Here is a 21099-nt window from a genome sequence, read left to right as displayed (position 1 = left end):
TAGTGGGGCAATCTGTTTATGCCGGTAGTGTTCTTATAGTGGGGCGATCTGTTTATGCCGGTAGTGTTCTTATAGTGGGGCGATCTGTTTATGCCAGTAGTGTTCTTATAGTGGGGCGATCTGTTTATGCCGGTACTGTTCTTACAGTGGGGCGATCTGTTTATGCCGGTACTGTTCTTATAGTGGGGCGATCTGTTTATGCCGGTAGTGTTCTTATAGTGCGGTGATCTGTTTATGCCAGTAGTGTTCTTACAGTGGGGCGATCTGTTTATGCCGGTACTGTTCTTATAGTGGGGCGATCTGTTTATGCCGGTACTGTTCTTACAGTGGGGCGATCTGTTTATGCCGGTACTTTTCTTACAGTGGGGCGATCTGTTTATGCCGGTACTGTTCTGACAGTGGGGCGATCTGTTTATGCCGGTACTGTTCTTATAGTGGGGCGATCTGTTTATGCCGGTACTGTTCTTATAGTGGGGCGATCTGTTTATGCCGGTAGTGTTCTTATAGTGGGGTGATCTGTTTATGCCGATACTGTTCTTATAGTGGGGCGATCTGTTTATGCCGATACTGTTCTTATAGTGGGGCGATCTGTTTATGCCGATACTGTTCTTATAGTGGGTCGATCTGTTTATGCCGATACTGTTCTTATAGTGGGACGATCTGTTTATGCCGATACTGTTCTTATAGTGGGGCGATCTGTTTATGCCGGTACTGTTCTTATAGTGGGGCGATCTGTTTATGCCGGTACTGTTCTTATAGTGGGGCGATCTGTTTATGCCGGTACTGTTCTTATAGTGGGGCGATCTGTTTATGCCGGTACTGTTCTTATAGTGGGGCGATCTGTTTTTGCCGGTACTGTTCTTATAGTGGGGCGATCTGTTTATGCCGGTACTGTTCTTACAGTGGGGCGATCTGTTTATGCCGGTACTGTTCTTATAGTGGGGCGATCTGTTTATGCCGGTACTGTTCTTATAGTGGGGCGATCTGTTTATGCCGGTAGTGTTCTTATAGTGGGGCGATATAAGAATATAAGAGTGTACCGTGCCCGAAGCATGGCGAGTGCAGTGGTACACTTAGACGTGTCCATGTCGACAGTGTCAACATTCGGGACAAATGTGAAAAAAAACGTATGTCAACATTTTGACTGTAGACCTTCCCATTACGCCGTGTCGACCTAATGTATGTCGACCTTCATTGCGTAGACCCATACCCCGGTAAACAGCGTAGTAATCTCACTCTCTGGAAGACTTTCTCCATTTCAAGTTTATTCTCTCCTCCTACAGCGCTGCTCTCTCCTATACCAAACAATCTTTCTTCAAATCTCTCATCTCTTCCCATTCCTCCAATCCCCGACGTCTCTTTGATACTTTCAACACTCTACTTCGCCCTGCACCACCCCTCCTCCCTTCATCCCTCACTGCCACTGACTTTGCCTCCTTCTTCCTCTCTAAAATTGAGGTAATCCGACATGATATCTCCTTCCATACCCCCTCTGCTGCCCACCCACCCCAATCATCCTCCCCTACCAACTACCCCACTCTGTCATCCTTCTGCCCTACTACAGCTGAGGAAGTCCGCTCCCTCATCTCATCCTCTCCCCCCTCTACCTGTCCCTTGAACCCTCTCCCCTCCCGTCTCCTCAGTTCCCTCTCCCCCACTGGCTGCTCCCACCTTGCTCACCTCTTTAACCTATCTCTTTCTACTGGCATCTTTCCCTCACCCTTCAAACACGCTCTGGTCTCGCCTATTCTTAAAAAACCTAACCTGGACCCTTTATCTCCCACAAGCTACCGCCCTATCTCTCTTCTCCCATTTGCCTCTAAAATACTAGAACGGCTGGTTTACAGGCGTCTCACCAGCTACCTGTCTGACCACTCCATCCTAGATCCCCTTCAATCTGGCTTTCGCCCACTTCACTCCACTGAGACTGCCCTAGTGAAAGTCACCAATGACCTGCTGTCAGCCAAATCCAAGTGTCACTTCTCCCTGCTTATCCTTTTGGACCTATCTGCTGCTTTTGACACTGTGGATCACCCTCTCCTCCTCCACACACTCCAAAACATTGGCCTCTCTGGCACAGTCTTCAACTGGTTTTCCTCTTACCTATTCAACCGTTCCTTCTCAGTCTCTGCCTCTGGCTCTACCTCACCACCTTCTATCCTTCCTGTCGGGGTCCCTCAGGGTTCCGTCCTTGGCCCCATTCTGTTCTCTCTGTACACCTCCTCTCTGGGTGCACTCATTAACTCCTTTGGCTTCCAATATCACCTCTATGCAGATGACACCCAAATCTACCTCTCCTCTCCTGATCTGTCCCCCACTGTTTTCTCTCAAGTTTCCAACTGCCTCGCCGCCATCTCTACCTGGATGTCTGAGCGATTTCTGAAGCTGAATATGGACAAAACCGAACTTATTATTTTCCCCCCACCCAGAGCTATGCCCCCTACTAATATCTCTATCACTGTTAACAATACCATCATCTCCCCTGTTCCCCAACTCCTCTGCCTGGGTGTCACTCTTGACTCCTCCCTCTCCTTTGCACCCCACATCCAAGCCCTGCCCATTCTTGCCGGTTCCAGTTACGCAACATTGCTCGCATCAGGCCCTTTCTCTCACAGAATGCAACTAAGCTTATCATCCACTCATTAGTCATCTCACGGCTCGACTACTGCAATGCTCTCCTAACCAGCCTCGCTCAATCCCAACTGGCTCCTCTCCAATCTGTCCTCAATGCTGCAGCCAGGCTTATCTTCCTCTCCCGCCGCTCTAACTCCCCTTCAACAAAATCTGCACTGGCTTCCATTCCCCTACAGAATCCTCTTCAAACACCTCACACTCATATACAGGGCCATCTCTAATTCCATTGCTCCATATATCTCTAACCTCCTCTCCATTCATACACCCTCCCGCCCTCTACGGTCAGCTGGCGACTCTCCTCCACCCTGATCACTGCTTCCCATGCTAGAGTACAGGACTTTGCCCGTGCTGCACCCCTTCAGTGGAACGCACTCCCTCGCTCCATTAGACTCTCCCCGACCTTGCAAAGCTTCAAACGGGCACTGAAAACTCACCTATTCATCAAAGCGTACCCTTCCACTGCATAAACCAGCTGGTTCTCCGACCCCTTGCCTGTTTACATCCTGCTATCTAACCACCACCCCCTCGCTTGCACCTCTTGTAATCTGTCTGTCTCCCCTTCCTACTAGATTGTAAGCTCCTCCGAGTAGGGCCCTCTTCCCTCCTGTTGTCAAAGCCCACTTCTCTTCACATTTCACTCACAGCTCTCCTATACTCAGTGACCATCTTCGTCCGCATACTCATCTCCATCATTGGCATCAAGCCTCTAGTTGTATGTTGATTGGGTCCTCACTACTTACATTTAAGCTGTAATGTGTATTGAACTGTGGTGCTCTTTATTTGTACTGTATTTTTGTTATTTATTCAATGTTATGCCAAGTTTTGTCTCCCTGTATTGTTCCTTTGTACGGCGCTGCAAAACACTTGTGGCGCCTTATAAATAAAATTATAATAAAAATAAATAAGTAGTAAGAGGACAAGAAAAACTACGGTCATATTGTTAAGTCACCACTGGGTGGCAGTATGTATTCATTTTATTGTTCTGACTGGCAGAACATTTTAAGGCTGCATTGATTCAATAGGTAATAAATCTTTAGTAGGAGTTGATCTAAAATAGAAAAATACCTTTTTTTGACTTTTACAAATGAGGGCCTATAAAACCTCCCGAGATCTTATATTGTAGATACAATCTTCACCGAAGAATTGTCCTTTGCCAGCTATTGTACCTCCGCTGGCAGTTTAAGATCTGAAGGCAAAAAAGCCGGCGTTCACTGCAGTGAACAAGCCCCCAGGAGTCTGATACGTGTCACCCAAACAACTCCTCCTGATAAGATCTTCGTACATTGGCCTGACTAGTCCTTGAGTTCAGCGACGCCTTAATAAGCATTTCTGTTTCTTAAACAATACCGTGATCAGTTTTTCTGCAGGCGACAGTGTTCTCACCTCAGGAGACCTGCAATTCCTCAATAGATTTACGGTTTCCAGCCGAACAGCAGTTTGTGTTGCAATAATGGGTGCAGCTACACGTGTAGCACCTTGCGGTTGACAGGAGAAAGTCTTTAAAAACCGCATGAGCACCACCAGCATTTCATTAAAGTTGGCTTTAATGCAATCCAAAGGTGTGGTTATTGTAAATGTAGATGCCCTAAGCTTCAAAAGTGATACAATGGAGAGTGATCAACAACCAGCCAATCAGCTCCTGCCTGCCATGTCACAGACTGTGTTTGAAAGATGTCAGGCAGGAGCTGATTGGTTGGTGGTTTATCACTCTCCATTTTATCACTATTGAAGCTTAGTGCATCTGGCCCCAGGTCTCTGTTTTTCCCCAGAGATGAAAAAACTGTGATCTGACGCAGCGGTTAACCACTTTTTATTTTTCCTCTCCCGTACACCTTGATTAGACTTTTCATTTAGGAGTTCCTCCTCCTCTCAATTTGAAATATCCACAAGTGAATGTGTGTCCATATATTAATGAGTAGGGGAGGAGTAGCGTGCCGTCAGGAATCGGGTCCCTCTGTGTCTGGCCGCTGGCTGTGTACTGTCTCCGGTAGCGGAGGAGTAGTGTGAGGTCAGGAATCAGGCCCCTCTGTGTCTGGCCACTGGATGTGTACGGTCTCCGGTAGTGGAGGAGTAGTGTGAGGTCAGGAATCAGGCCCCTCTGTGTCTGGCCACTGGCTGTGTACTGTCTCCGGTATTGGAGGAGTAGTGTGCGGTCAGGAATCAGGTCTCTCTGTGTCTGGCCGCTGGCTGTGTACTGTCTCAGGTAGCGGAGGAGTAGTGTGAGGTCAGGAATCGGGTCCCTCTGTGTCTGGTCGCTGGCTGTGTACTGTCTCAGGTAGCGGAGGAGTAGTGTGAGGTCAGGAATCAGGTCCCTCTGTGTCTGGCCGCTGGCTGTGTACTGTCTCTGGTATTGGCGGAGTAGTGTGCGGTCAGGAATCGGGCCCCTCTGTGTCTGGCCGCTGGCTGTGTACTGTCTCAGGTAGCGGAGGAGTAGTGTGAGGTCAGGAATCGGGTCCCTCTGTGTCTGGCTGCTGGCTGTGTACTGTCTCCGGTAGCGGAGGAGTAGTGTGCAGTCAGGAATCGGTTCCCTCTGTGTCTGGCCGCTGGCTGTGTACTGTCTCTGGTAGTGGAGGAGTAGTGTGTGGTCAGGAATCGGGTCCCTCTGTGTCTGGCCGCTGGCTGTGGGCTGTCTCCGGTAGCGGAGGAGTAGTGTGCGGTCAGGAATCGGGTCCCTCTGTGTCTGGCCGCTGGCTGTGTACTGTCTTCGGTAGCGGAGGAGTAGTGTGCGGTCAGGAATCGGGTCCCTCTGTGTCTGGCCGCTGGCTGTGTACTGTCTCTGGTAGTGGAGGAGTAGTGTGCGATCTGGAATCTGGTCCCTCTGTGTCTGGCCGCTGGCTGTGTAATGTCTCCGGTAGGGGAGGAGTAGTGTGTGGTCAGGAATCAGGTCCCTCTGTGTCTGGCTGCTGGCTGTGTACTGTCTCCGGTAGCGGAGTAGTGTGTGGTCAGGAATCGGGCCCCTCTGTGTCTGGCCGCTGGCTGTGTACTGTCTCCGGTAGTGGAGGAGTAGTGTGCGGCCAGGAATCGGGTCCCCTGTGTCTGGTCGCTGGCTGTGTACTGTGTCCGGTAGCGGAGGAGTAGTGTGCAGTCAGGAATCGGGTCCCTCTGTGTATGGCCGCTGGCTTTGTACTGTCTCCGGTAGCGGAGGAGTAGTGTGCGGTCAGGAATCGGGTCCCTCTGTGTCTGGCCGCTGGCTGTGTACTTTCTCCGGTAGCGGAGGAGTAGTGTGCGGTCAGGAATCGGGTCCCTCTGTGTCTGGCTGCTGGCTGTGTACTTTCTCCGGTAGCGGAGGAGTAGTGTGCAGTCAGGAATCGGGTCCCTCTGTGTCTGGCCGCTGGCTGTGTACTGTCTCCGGTAGCGGAGGAGTAGTGTTAGGTCAGGAATCAGGCCCCTCTGTGTCTGGTCACTGGATGTGTACGGTCTCCGGTAGCGGAGGAGTAGTGTGAGGTCAGGAATCAGGTCCCTCTGTGTCTGGCCACTGGATGTGTACGGTCTCCGGTAGCGGAGGAGTAGTGTGAGGTCAGGAATCAGGACCCTCTGGGTCTGGCCGCTGGATGTGTACGGTCTCCGGTAGCGGAGGAGTAGTGTGCGGTCAGGAATCGGGTCCCTCTGTGTCTGGCCGCTGGCTGTGTACTGTCTCCGGTAGCGGAGGAGTAGTGTGCAGTCAGGAATCGGGTCCCTCTGTGTCTGGCTGCTGGCTGTGTACTGTCTCCGGTAGTGTGCGGTCAGGAATCGGGCCCCTCTGTGTCTGGCCGCTGGCTGTGTACTGTCTCCGGTAGCGGAGGAGTAGTGTGCGGTCAGGAATCGGGCCCCTCTGTGTCTGGCCGCTGGCTGTGTACTGTCTCTGGTATTGGCGGAGTAGTGTGCGGTCAGGAATCGGGCCCCTCTGTGTCTGGCCGCTGGCTGTGTACTGTCTCCGGTAGTGGAGGAGTAGTGTGCGGTCAGGAATCGGGCCCCTCTGTGTCTGGCCGCTGGCTGTGTACTGTCTCTGGGGTTCTCGCTAGCGCCTGTAGGATTATTGCTGCTGCTTCTTCCACAAGTATCAGCGTGGGGCAGATGAGCGCTGATGTCTGAGAGCAGCGCAGGTAGCTCCCAGTGGGTTACCGGTCAGGCAGAAACACAAGGAGACGCTGATGATGGATCAAAGACATTACTGGAATTTTATTTCATTGTATGGGGGACAGGGGAGGAATTTTCCAGGAGTGAACCAGAATAAACCCCCCCAGTGTGACACACTGTGAAGGGGTTAAAGAGCCGGGACTTCAGTGTAGTGACTGTCATTGGTGGTAAGTAAGAAAGTTCAGCAGAGAAGCGGGGGGTGAGATGTGGAGTAACGCAGACGTTGCGGCTATCTCCAGTAAGCACCTGCTACCGGTTACTACAATACAGTTATGGAGTGACCTCATCCATTATAATGTAGTGTTATTGTACCGAACACAATGGAGTAATAAGGTCCAGTACTAATGGGTCCCCTACAGGTGTCGGCATTAGTGGCCGCGTGTCCTGCTGATCACATGGGATGCGGCCATTCCATCCACATGCATTGGGTCAACCACTGAAGGTAGGCCTAAGGTCGACACCTGAAATAGGTCAGCAGGGTTGAAAGGTCGACACAAGCATTAGGTCAACAATAGCACGGTCGACATGAGTTTTTTTGAGCCGACAGGCGGTATTTCACGCTCTGCCATCCGTGTAGAGAGAATAGAATAGTGTGCCAAGGGCAGCGTGGCACTGTGCCCGAAGCATGGCGATCGCAGCGGTACATTTTGTCTATGTCAACATTGGGGACAAGAAAAAACAGTGAAAACCCCAAGTCGACTTTTTGACTGTCGACCTTGCCATTGTCGACCTAATGCTTGTTTCGAACTTCTAACCCAGTCGACCAAAGCCAAGTCGACCTATTTTAGGTGTTGACCCAATGACCAATCGCATGCCTGGTAGCTTGCACACGTTAATCTGCTCATTAGAAGGGCGAAGGTGCGTTACTCTGCGTCCCACTGTAACTGATAGCCGCGGCACGTCGTCTGCTGGCAGCCAATGAGTGTGTCCTATGTATGGGCCCGATGCAGTCTCACCCTAGGTAGATTGCTCCATTGCTTTATTATTATTATTATTATTCTTAATATTATTATTATAATTTTATTTATAAGGCACCACAAGTGTTTTGCAGCGCCTTACAAAGGAACAATACAGGGAGACAAAGCTTGGCATAACATTGAATAAATAACAAAAATACAGTACAAATAAAGAGCGCCACAGTACAATACACATTACAGCTTAAATGTAAGTAGTTAGGACTCAATCAACATACAACTAGAGGCTAGATGCCAATGATGGAGATGAGTATGCGGACAAAGATGGTCCCTGAGTGTTGGAGTAAAGGAGAGCTGTGAGTGACATGTGAAGAGAAGAGGGCTTTGACAACAGGAGGGAAGAGGGCCCTACTCGGAGGAGCTTACAATCTAGTAGGAAGGGGAGACAGACAGATTACAAGAGGTGCACGTGAGTGGGTGGTGGTTAGATAGCAGGATGTAAACAGGCAAGGGGTCGGAGAATCAGCTGGTTTATGCAGTGGAAGGGTATGCTTTGATGAATAGGTGAGTTTTCAGTGCATGTTTGAAGCTTTGCAAGGTCAGGGAGAGTCTAATGGAGCGAGGGAGTGCGTTCCACTGAAGGGGTGCAGCACGGGCAAAGTCCTGTACTCTAGCATGGGAAGCAGTGATCAGGGTGGAGGAGAGACGACAGTCGTCAGCTGACCGTAGAGGGCGGGAGGGTGTATGAATGGAGATGAGGTTAGAGATATATTGGCTTTCAGGCCTAGGCTGGTACAGTGCTCTAAGTCTGACTCTTCTCTTCTAGGCTACCGTGGCTGCTTTTGCTGCAAGCGAAGGTCATTCCCATCCCAGAGTTGTGGAACTCCCTAAGACAGAAGAAGGACTCGGGTTCAACATAATGGGTGGGAAAGAACAAAACTCTCCCATCTATATCTCTCGCATTATCCCAGGCGGGATAGCAGACCGACACGGAGGACTGAAGCGTGGAGACCAACTGCTGTCTGTGAATGGGGTGGTAAGGGAGCGTCTCGTTCTCACTTCCTCTTCCCTTGAAATCTTTGATTTATGGAAACTACCATAAGCCTACTAACAAGCCTGCCAAAAGACCTGGCTAGCCTCCTGCAGGCGTGTGTGCTGGGGATGCGTTCCGCATCTCAAAGTGCGGGATGTCGGAATACAAACAGCGGAATTCCAACGCTAACCAGGAATGGCATGCTTATGTTTGGAATGATAACAGCAAGTCCCGGCCAGTGTTGGGATTCCGTTGTCTGTATTCTGAGTTACAGCGTCCCATACATCGGGATGTGGAACGCATCCCTACAAACATACATGTATGAGGTTTGGTTTAGACTGTATAGGGGAGGTTAAGGTTCGCCACTAAGGACTGAGGGTTAGCAGGCAGTGAGGTCACTAGGGGGGGTGCGGCCCGCACTGAGGTGACACCAGGGTCATCGGAATAGGGGGGGAGGGGAGTGGCGGGGCATGCTGGGTTTGAAGGTTGTCCTAAGCATCAGGTCGACAATGGCAAGTTCAACAGACAAAATGCTGACATGAGTTTTTCATGTTTTTGTCCCAAAGGTCGACATTGACACTATCAGTGTGTACCTCGTCCCCTCGCAGGACTCGGTACACTAATCTGTTCTCCCCTCTGGATATTAGGGTATGAGATACCACCTGTTGGCACATGCTGGCTCAATAAAAGGTAAACTTTGCCATTGTCGACCTAATTCCTGTGTCGACCTTCCAAGCCTGTCAACCTTAACCATGTCAAACTATTTCAGTTGTTGACCTAAGACCTGTCGACCTTCAGCGGTCAACTGAATGACCGTATCCTGTCGCACAAGTGTGTACTTGGCTGGAGTCACGCATCACTCATGTATATTGTGCTGTCTCTTGTACAGAGCGTTGAGGGGGAGCATCACGAGAAAGCGGTGGAACTACTGAAAGCTGCCCAGGGGAAGGTAAAGCTGGTGGTCCGATACACTCCGCGAGTCTTGGAAGAAATGGAATCCCGCTTTGAGAAGATGAGATCGGCGAAACGCAGGCAGCAGAACTGAGGGCGCGTTGTGGATACATTACACAAACGTTCAGTCTTACTGTAGGATAAATGACGTTCCCCCTGTGAACTACCAATACAATGCTCTTTCTAGATTGACCTACACCGCTGAGAATCCAATACCGTTACAGGTCGTTCTCGCAGGAATGTTCAAAAGTTTACAGGGCAGTTTTCAATTACCCTCTTTTTTTAATCTCAGAAGAAGTAAAAAAAAAATATATAAAAAATAATGGTTAGTAATCTGATCTAGTTCTACATTTGTGAAATAATTTTTTTTTTTTCTTCAAACCGTATTCTGCATCCCATCTTATTTAAGGTTCTTTGGAATTGGCGCTGTCTTGTTATTTAAACCGTGAGCAGGATGTATTTGGATACGTAGGATTTAAACCGTAGTTTTTATTTGGGGTTCTGTATTGGTGGATTTGTAGAGCGTCATTCCTAGATTAAAGGGTGACTCCGGAAATATCAAATTTGCATATAAAAAACCCAAAGTGATGTTTAAATGCCATATTTTACCGCTAGCCAGCAATCTGTACTGGAAAGGGTATTTTTTTTTTTTTTTTTTTTTTTTTTTTAAACGGTTCCAGGTATGGCTCGCCATCGGTAGTTGTAAAAGTGGAATGCTGGGTAAAGTATGGTTTTGGCTTGAGTCTCCCTTTAGGACCTGGGGATGGATGTATTACAGTGCATGTCCAAGCAGCCGCACGGGATGCCGGACAACTTTTTTTTAAAAAGGGCAATCCTTTACGAGATATGGTTTTGCTTTGTAAATGACTGCCCCTTTAAAAAAAAAAAAAAGCCTTGGCGTTCGGCCTGCACCCCACACAGCCATCTGACTCCACCGCAATACATCCGGCCCCCCCGGCTTGTACCGTATTGTTATGTTTTCATAGGTAGCTGTTGCTGTATTCTTTCCTGTTTAGTGGTACTGTACTTTGCATTGAGCATTTTTAAATGTTTTGTAAATTAAATTGAACCAGAACGGAGTCTTTTGTTTTGTTGAAACGATCAGTAAAATATTTGTCAAAGAATGTTTTCGTATCAAATGCTAAAAATATATGCGTGCTTTGTATCCTTGCCAGACGTGTGCAATTGTTTCCGCTCTTAAACCTCTTCAATGCTTCCTGCAAGCCTCTCCGCAGACGTCTGGCCTTATAGTCATTATGACTAGGTTAGAAAACACTATAATTTTAATGCAGTGATTCTCAACCTCAGTCCTCCAGACCCCTCAACAGTGCACGTTTTCTAGGTCACCCAGCAGGTGCACTCATTACTGACTGACACATTTTAAAAGATCCACAGGTGGAGCTAATTATGTCACTTGTGATTCTGTGTGGAGACATGGAAAACATGCATTGTGTGGGGGTCTTGAGGACCGAGGTTGAGAATCACTGTTATAGGGCCAAAGCGGACACACAGGCTGATACAGTTTTTGGAATAAATCATGATGAAGAATGACTTTTTCCTGGTTCGTGCCTCTGTTTTGCACTGAGAGGGCTTGTTGAAGGGTACATGATAAGGGCGGCCCTACTCTGGTGCATCCCCTGACATTCCGCAGTGATCCAAGTACTCCAGAAAAAAATACCAGTCAAGACAACACACAGTGACACGTTGAATTGCCCTAAAAGGGACACGTTTGAATGCTCAAACTGGACTTTTGCGTCTCACTTACTAGTATGGTCGGGTTTAGTTGCTAAGCCACTTAACCATACCATAATAAGCGCGATATAATAATAATAATTGTATTTATATATCGCTCTATCTCCAAGAGGACTCAAGGTGCTTAAAGGATAGAATGAATGTAATACAGTACAGAAACAATGAAGGACAGAAAAATTTTTCATAAACAATACTTAATGGAATTTATGGAAATGTTTGAGTAAACAGGAAAGTTTTGAGGCATTCTAGAGTGGGGGCTTCTCGAACTGTGTGGGGAAGTGAGTTTTATAAAGTCGGAGCTGAATAGCTAAAATCTCGACCCCCAGATGAATTACAGGAGATCCTAGGTACTGCTAAATGTCCTTCATCTACAGATGTCAGTATACGGCTGGGACAGTATGGAATCAGAAGCTGCTGCAGGTACCTGGGGCCTTGGTCATGTCGGGCTTTGTAACTCAGTAAGTTGATCTTGAAAATGATTCTCCACACTGGTTGGTTAGCAGCCTGGCAGCTGTGTTTTGTACCAGCTGTAATCGGTGCAGTTCTTTTGCTGGGAGACCAAGGTAAAGGGCATTGCAGTAATCCAAATGAGATGAGACAAATGCATGTATGACTATTGGCAGATCTTCAGAGGGGATTAAGTGTTTGATTCTAGTTATGTTCCTCCGATGAAAGAATAAGGATTCAATTGTGAATGTTTAAGTGTCAAGCCACCATCCAGCACCACGCCAAGATTCTGCACATGATCAGAGTTTTGTAATTCTGTACCCCCAAGTGTCAGTCCAGTTGGGTGGCTGTGCTGCAGTCTTGTCCTTTGATGTTGAGGTCCAATCATAAGGACCTCTGTATTATCAGGATTCAGTCTCAGCCAACTGGCATCATCCATTCCTGGAGCTCAGTTAGATGCTATTGGGTTCTCAGTGCCCGGAGCAAAGGACAAGTACAGCTGTGTGTCATCTGCATAGCAGTGGTAGACCAGGCCATGGCACCTAATTATTTCACCCAGTGGCAGCATGTACACTGCAAAAAGCATGGGGGATAATATAGAACATTGTGGGGCACCGCATGGCAATGGCACGGATGAAGATAAGTATACTCTAGATGAAACTCTCTGTGACCTGCCAGCGAGAAATTACTTGAACCAGCTTAGTACTGTGCCGTCCAGTCCACAGAAATGATTCAGGCGCTCAATCAGAAGTCCATGGTCCACAGTAACAAATGCTGCAGAGAGATCCAGAAGGATTAGGATTGAGCTGTCACCTCTGTCTCTTGCCATCAGAAGATCATTGAGCACATATACCAGGGCTGGTTCAGTGCTATGTCCTCTCCTGAATCCCGATTGGAATGGATCACACATATCATGAGTTGTCAGGCTGGTTTCCAGTTGATCTGCAACCACTTTTTCAATGACTTTTCCTAGAAAAGGAAGGTTTGATACCGGTCTGTAGTTGGTCATTCAGTCTGGAACTATATTAGGTTTTTAAGTAGAGGTCTAACTATTGCTTCCTTTAGAGGTTGAGGAAAAATTCCTGTCTGCAAAGACAGGGCCAAATATATCCATGCACCCTATTAGGAGCTTGGTTGGGGCAGGGTCCAGATCACAGGAAGTGGGACGCAAAATCTGGACAATTTCAGCAATGTCCTTTACATCCATTGGGTCAAAGCTGGTCCATGAGGATAGGTGGCTTACATTGTCAGGCTTGGTAGTGTGGCACTAATCTGGCGGATATTTTATCTGAAAATAATTTTGCAAACTCATTACATCTTGCCTGGGAGAGTGTTTCATCAGGCTGCAGGCATGCTGGCTTGCAAAGCATGTCCACTCTGCGGAGATCCATTAAATATCGCCCCCTGATCTCCTGTCAGCTGATTAGGGAAATTCGATTTCCCCCATTAGACCGCATGACCATGTATTATTTGCCCAGTTACCACACAGGACCTATCCTAGCCACACACTTCAACTACTTCCAAGTGTCCCGTTACTATCTGTACACAACAGCATCTGTCAGAAACATTGCTGGCTGTAGGCAGCACGTCCCCGCCTCGCTGGTGGCAGCACTAGTTTCTGAACGGAAAACACACACACTCATCCAGTGACACTTTTATTCATTGAAATAATTTACATAAAACGGACGATTCTGAATGATTTTTTTCCTCCTATTCTGTATCCGTTTCACCTTCTCAACCTGTTTTAACAGAAGTCCTTTTATAAGATTAGATTTACCGCTCTTGAGTTTAGGGTCTGTTATATGTACACCGTGGGAGGATTAGTGCACTTGACCTTTGGCCTCGCGTGTCACAGTGCACACCTTGGACTACATATATCCGAGCGTATCCGCACACTCGAGTAGTATATCTCTTACATAAAAAGTGTTTTGAAATATCTTTTTTTGCATTTATATTCTTTTATGCCGCAGTTCATGTTTTATCCACAAGATGTCACACTTACATCAGTTTTATTAATACCCTTGGAATGGTAATACAGATGCTATGCTTAAATACTTATTCTGATGTTTGCAACTAGTTTCAACGCTCTGGAAACATTTAACATTTCATTGATGTGTAGTCAAGTTTGTTTTATGTGTAACTCCAGGTGCTATGAATTTATAGGAAAAGGTTATTGTAAATGTGCTGTACCTAGCAATGTTAATGGATAAGCCAGTATATGTGTAGCCTTAAGGGGCCTCCACATCGCTTAGAAAATGCCCCTACATCACTCAGTGTGTAAGGGCCACAGTGATAGCAAAGCATCACTATCGCCACGACGATTAATATCCAACATGCTGGATATATCTAGTTAATGGCTGGTCAGGGGTCACGAGAGAACACTGTCCCTGACAGATCGCTCTGCAGCACATCGCTGTGCAGCACTGTGCTGAGCGAGCTGGGCTCCATTACAAATATATTTGTATATACTTTTATATCTGCCAGGAATGAGGCGTTTCCTGTCTCTCATATCTCTATATTTACCACATGTATTGCCAACTTCATCAGCCCGGTAAATGGAAATCTTCACTGCGCACATGAGAGCCAATATACACAGGGGGTCACTGAATTGAATATGTCATCTAGCCACTTAACGCTTAATTTTTATTAAATTTGTTTAAAAATAAGTCACTTTATGCAAAATATCCCTGTTTGAAGATCGGTGATCACTGAATTGACTGTCTTCTGGTGCATGTAATGGGGGAAGTATTAAATATAGCAAATGGTTAACGTTTTGATGCTGAAACCCATTTAATCTTGATGGTTGGGGGAATAAAAATTAAAGTGCAACCTTTGTAAAAATCATTCAAGTGTTTTTGTGGGTTGGGTGTATTACCTCTTCTCTCCAGGCAGGGGGCAGCAGTGCTTTCCTTATATGGTGTTGCTCTCCTACAGTCCAAAATCTGTCTTCTGCACTGTACAATTACACACCTTTATCCTTCATTATACGGTTACACACCAAATTTTATCTAACTTTCTGCAACCTATTGCGTCAATAGAACATTAATGACCTCATCGTGACATAACAAATGCACAAGATACAGGTAACCAGCACTTGCAATTACAGATCAGTCCAAATGCATCTAGTTTCCTTGCCTGTTAAACAGCCCTTCCAGTGACCCCATGCCATCACGTGACTCGCTAGCGACGAGATTCTGTGCAATGTGTCTCATTCACAAAGCAACGCAAATAGGATGCTCAAGCAGCTTCTGTTGATTAAAATGATATGCTAAGTTGGAGTTATCCAGGAAAACATTGGGTACTTATGTACTAACTGGGCTGCCGATTTTGAAATCGGGTCCATCGCATCGCATCGCATCCGACCATATCGCATGCGATGCGATGGACCCGATTTTTCCATAGGATTCAATGTTAAAATGGACTGAGTCCATTTTAACATGGAATTCAATGGGAAAAAGGGGTCCTTTTCATACCCCTACTATCCAAGTGGGCATGGAGTTGGATATAAACCTGTGGTGAGCGTAGCGAGCCACCGAGCCCGAAGCGTGGCGAGCGGACACAGAATACCGTCCCCTCGCGGGGCTCGCTTCGCTCGCCTCGCTACGCTCGCCACAGGTTTATATCCAACTCCATGCCCACTTGGATAGTAGGGGTATGAAAAGGACCCCTTTTTCCCATTGAATTCCATGTTAAAATGGACTCAGTCCATTTTAACATTGAATCCTATGGAAAAATCGGGTCATCCCATCGCATCGCATGCAATATGGTCGTATGCGATGCGATATCGCATCGCATCGCATCTGATTGTATGCCTTAAGTTAAGGCATACAATCAAAAAATCGGCAGCCCAGATACTACATAAGTACCTTTTAATCAACAAAAGCTGCTTGTGCGTCCTATTAACATCAATTTGAGAATAAGACACAATGTAATGGAAGAAGTTGCACGCAGAGGCTTACGCCTTATGTATAGCGCTACTTGTAGCACATGATGTATGTGGACAACTCTAAGGGCCTAATTCAGACCCATTCAGATGAGGTTGAATTCTGCCCCATTTCCGATGTTGGGGTTCAGCGCATGCTCAAACCTCCTGTGCGAACGCCTTCAACGAGTATCGCACTCACCAAGGCATTTTGCACTGTTAGGGGAGGGCAGGAGGATGGAGCAGAGGAACCCCCAGAGTTTATGGGTAAACAGGCCTGTCAATGCCTGATTGGGGCAAGCAGCTGATACATGATGTCAGCGTCCACACTGAATTACGAGATCAGCGGCCATCAGCGACTTACTTTTCAGACCGAAGGCTGCAGAAATCAGCGATCATGGAACGATTTCTCTCCCATTCAGCGGCATGCGAGGGGATGTGTAACCGGGACCTAAGTGCGCCCTCCGGCTCAGCTCATATTAGACCTGTTTAGGAAGCCATTTTAGCTAGGCTTGTGACTTTCTTAAAGAGCTCATTGTATTGTTGAATATATATCGTGTCAAAAACAAACTATTAACACTTGTAATTTTTTTAATGCATTGTTAGGTCTATTTAACACTCCGGCTCCTGCTGGGCGGCGAAACCCTGCACGGCCAACATCCGTGCCGCACACAGTAGTTAATAATGGACACGATTGTGTCCATTCACACGGGACGGCCACGGCCCGGTTACAGCCGGATCCCACCACTGGAAGGGACAGCTGCTGGGTTGTGGCCATCCCCACCACTGAAAACTTCTGAGTGCGGCACGGCTTCTTGGCCGTGCGGGGATTCGCTGCCCAGCAGGAGCCGGAGCGTGTGAAATAACCCTTACTTTGCAGCATTTTTTCACACACCTGCCTAAAACTTTTACACAATACTTAGGGGTGAATTCAATGTGGTTGGCGAGGGGGTTAAACGGCAGCGATTGCTGAAAACAAACGATCTTGCTGTTTAACCCCTGCGCCGGCCGCTTACCCTATTCAAACGCCGGGGAAATCCTCACTGTCAGAGGACAGCAAGGATTCCCCTAAACAGCGAGGCTCTCGTGGCTAATGCAGGAGCTCGCTGCATTTAGCTGTGAGCCTCGTTATTTTAGTGGCTGCATACACAGTTTCCCCCTCGCTCCAAAAACCCAGCAAGGGGGAAACGGCGTGTGCAGCGGGGTCAGTTGAATACTGACCCTGCGAGCTGTGACAGTGATCAGGCAGCAATGCTCACTGTCACAGCTCGCAGAAAGCATTGAATACACCCCTATATATGTGTGTGCCAGCATTTGGAGTCAACAGCTGGGATATAGAACAACAATTAGCTAGATCACTGTAATGCAAACTAATAGTTGAATAATTTACTGAAACACATTAAATAACATGTCCCGGGACTGGAAACACAGACAAGTTGTATAATACAAATAACATGAATTCCCAGCCGTGGGTTGGGCAGAGGAGTAAAACTCTGAATAATTGCAATATATCCAACTGCCAATGGAAAGTTTTATCAGTATTATAAATCAGTGAGGAGCCTTAGATCTCTCTGAGTATCACAAGAAAATAGATTGGTGTTTTATGTAAATGTTCCATAAATAAATGATGACGATAGGTGAAACCGGCCGATTATTGACGGTGTGTTCAGTTTAATTGGGGATAGATATCACTCCAAACAAACAGCTGGCACACGGCTAGACTTAGATACTATCCAAGGGCACTTAAGGTAAATAATAAGCCAGGACAGAGAGTATTGGGCAAATAGGATCACCATTCCAAAGAGCAAACCGATGCCCTGGTGTAAGAATGACCGATTCCATTACTAACGCGTTTCACAGTCCTACAGAACCACTTACATCTGGGAACGGGTAGAGATTACATCAGCTAGTGATTCAGGGCCTTATACTAGTCCAGTGATGGCTAACCTTGACACTCCAGCTGTTGTTGAACTACACATCCCAACATGCCCTGCTACAGTTTCACTATTTGGCTATGCTATTTCTGATGCAGGGCATGCTGGGATGTGTAGTTCAACCACAGGTGGAGTATCAAGGTTAGCCATCATTGTACTAGTCCATTTGTTCCCTTGCGCATTCATACAGGGTAGCAATGTTTCGTGACTGCGCATGTGCAGCTGCACCCATGGGAACGCCCAGCGTTTCATGGGTGTTCCCGTGTAAATGCGCCAGTGACGCGGGATCGGGTTTGTAGCAGCTCGCACACTTCCCGTGCAGGGCGCCTGCAGATGTAAGACACCAGAGAGGTCTTACATCTGCGAGTACCTGCAAAATCATTCGACGGTCGGCGGCCATTGAATGAGTTTGTCCCCGCAGAAATCGACGAGTGAATTTTGCATCTTTGTGTCAACCAGATTATAGGTCCTCAGTTTGCACTTTGAGGTTTCGTATATATCATGGCGTTTGTTCTGGTACATGTATTTGGAGATTCCCTCTAGCTAATCTCTTGTGCCCTGGAAGGATGCCCACTGGTCCGAAGGTTTCCCATTCATTGTATCTCAGCAATGTATGGACCATCCGGCCCCCCTGAGCAGTGGCGTAACAATAGCCCCAATAGCAGGGCAGAGCAGAGCATCAATAGCCCCGCAGACCCCCGGCACCCACACCGGTACTTGTGGACAATTGCAGCTCCCACGATGTGCATCGTATAGCAAAAAATCGCATGCGATCGTTAACAGAAATGCGTCCAAATGCATTGAAATTTGTATCAAACATGTTCAATGGCCCCCAAATGTCATTTTTCAGGCTGTACCACCCCCACTATCAACGCAAACCCGAAGCGTGGTGAGCGCAGCGAGCCAGCGAGGGGCGGCGGTACGCGTCCTACGACCTTTTCATACCCCCACTATCCACGTCGGCGTGGAGTTGAGAATAGAAAGTGTGGCGAGCGCAGCGAGCCGACACGGATACCTTTACAGGTATCCGCGTCCCCTCGCGGGGCTCGCTGCGCTTGCCTCGCTGCGCTCGCCACACTTTCTATTCTCAACTCCACGCCGACGTGGATAGTGGGGGTATAAAAAGGTCGTAGGATGCATACCGCCGCCCCTCGCGGGCTCGCTGCGCTCGCCACGCTTCGGGTTTGCGTTGATAGTGGGGGTGGTACAGCCTGAAAAATGACATTTGGGAGCCATTGAACATGTTTGATACAAATTTCAATGCATTTGGATGCATTTCTGTTAAAAATCGCATGCGATCAAATCGCATGCGATCAAATCGCATGCGATGCGATTGCATGCGATTTTTGCAAAAAATGCCTAAAAACTGCAAAAATCGTATCCAATCGCATGCCACTACATATGGCATGCAATGGCATGCGATGGGAGCCGTGATAATCCACAAGTACCCCCACACCTACTCAGCGCCTCCCCGCGGGGTTTGTGGGGCTATTGATGCTCTGCTCTGCCCTGCTGTTGGGGCTATTGTTACACGACTGCTCAGGGGCGTCGGATGGTCCATACAGATCTGAGCTCAGTACAAATTTGTTTTGAAAATGGGCAAAACCATGTGCACTGCAGGTGGGGCAGATGTAACATGTGCAGAGAGAGTTAGATTTGGGTGGGGTGTGTTGAAGCTGAAATCTAAATTGGGTACTTGTGTATTATCTGGGCTCCCGATTTTTTCATTGCATGCCACTACTTAAGGCATGCAATGCAATGTAATGCAATTTTTCATTGTAAAGACCCGATTTTTTATTGTATAGTCAACCATGGGTGATTTCATATCCCCACTATCCAACTACGCGGATTACTTTACATGTATTCTGCGCTCGCCACGCTATACAAAATCAACTCCATGCGTAGTTGGATAGTGGGGGTATGAAATCACCCATGGGTGACTATACAATTAAAAATCTGGTCTTTACAATGAAAAATCGCATTGCATGAATTGTATGCCACTATATTGCATGCAATGCAATGCAATGTGATGCAATGCAATACAATGAAAAATCAGGCGCCCAGATATTACACAAGTACCCTAAATTGCAGTGTAAAAAAAATGCAGCCGGTATTTACCCTGCACAGACACAAAATAACTCACCCAAATCTAACTCTTTCTGCACATGTTACATCTGCCCCCCTGCAATGCACATGGTTTTGCCCATTTTCCAAACAAATTTGTACTGCGATCAGATCTGAATAAGGGCCATTATCCGGTGGTCACTATTCTGCTCAATCATAGGGGTACATTTAATAAGATGGAAGTTCTATTGAATATGGTATGTTGCCCACAGCAACCAATCAGATTGTATCTATTATCTTCTAGAACAGGGATGGGGAACCTTTGCCCTCCAGCTGTTGTTGAACTACACATCCCAGCACGCCCTGCAACAGTTTTAGCATTGCCAAATTGCAAAACTGTTGCAGGGCATGCTGGGATGTGTAGTTTAAAAATCCTATTAAGGTCGACATGCATTGGGTGGACCACTGAAGGGTTAGAAGGTCGACCCAAGCATTAGGTCAACAATGGCACGGTTGAAATGAGTTTTTACAATTTTTTTTGTGAGCCGACATGTGCCGACAGGTGGTATTTCATGTACTATGATTCACTAAGGTGTGGAAGGAGAATAGAATTCCAGAGCGAAGCAAGGCATCATGCGTGAAGCATAACGAGTCGGCGCGGTCCACTTTGACAGTGTCCATGTCGACTATGTCTACATTCGGGACAAAAAAAACGTGAAAAGCTAATGTCAAACTTTTGACTATTAACCTTGCCATTGTCAACCTTCCAAACCCGTCAGCCTTAGCCATGTCAACATATTTCAGGTGTCTACCTAAGGCCTGTCGACCTTTAATGGTCGGCCCAATAAATGTCGACATAAATTGGGTCAATCTAATGACCCATACCCATAGGTGGACTGCAAAGCCTGTGCTGCGATATTGATTCTAAATATGCTGTATGTACGACATAGTCCCTCAATTTTATATACGCTATATGATATGCGTCACCGAGCGATAACGCAATGCGGCTGCACCAACGATCTAGCGCTAAAACACTGAACGATATATAGACATTCCCCGAACATGCAGTCACTGATGATGTTACCTGGACATTCCCCGAACATGCAGTCACTGATGATGTTACCTGGACACTCCCCGAACATGCAGTCACTGATGATGTTACCTGGACACTCCCCGAACCTGCAGACGCTGATGATGTCACCCGGATACTCCCCGAACATGCAGTCACTGATGATGTTACCTGGACACTCCCAGAACCTGCAGTCGCTGATGATGTCACCCGGACACTCCCCGAACATGCAGTCGCTGATGATGTCACCCGGACACTCCCCG

At 47.4% G+C, this 21099-nt stretch overlaps 1 protein-coding gene across 1 annotated transcript in view; it reads left to right on the top strand.

Moving 5' to 3' along the window:
• LIN7C (lin-7 cell polarity scaffold C) overlaps positions 1–10819 on the top strand; it is a 28778-nt gene extending 17959 nt beyond the window's left edge. Inside the window, exons 4-5 of the mRNA XM_083164216.1 lie at positions 8491–8700; positions 9587–10819. Coding sequence (XP_083020342.1) covers positions 8491–8700; positions 9587–9742 — 366 coding nt within the window. The 3' untranslated portion in view covers positions 9743–10819. The remainder of the gene's footprint in view (positions 1–8490; positions 8701–9586) is intronic.
• The last annotated feature ends 10280 nt before the right edge of the window (positions 10820–21099 follow it).

This window comes from Crinia signifera, chromosome 11 (assembly GCF_055691185.1).
Source record: "Crinia signifera chromosome 11, ASM5569118v1, whole genome shotgun sequence".
NCBI lineage: Eukaryota > Metazoa > Chordata > Amphibia > Anura > Myobatrachidae > Crinia > Crinia signifera.
Note: the sequence above shows the minus strand (reverse complement) of the source record. Positions and strands in the feature narration are given on the sequence as shown.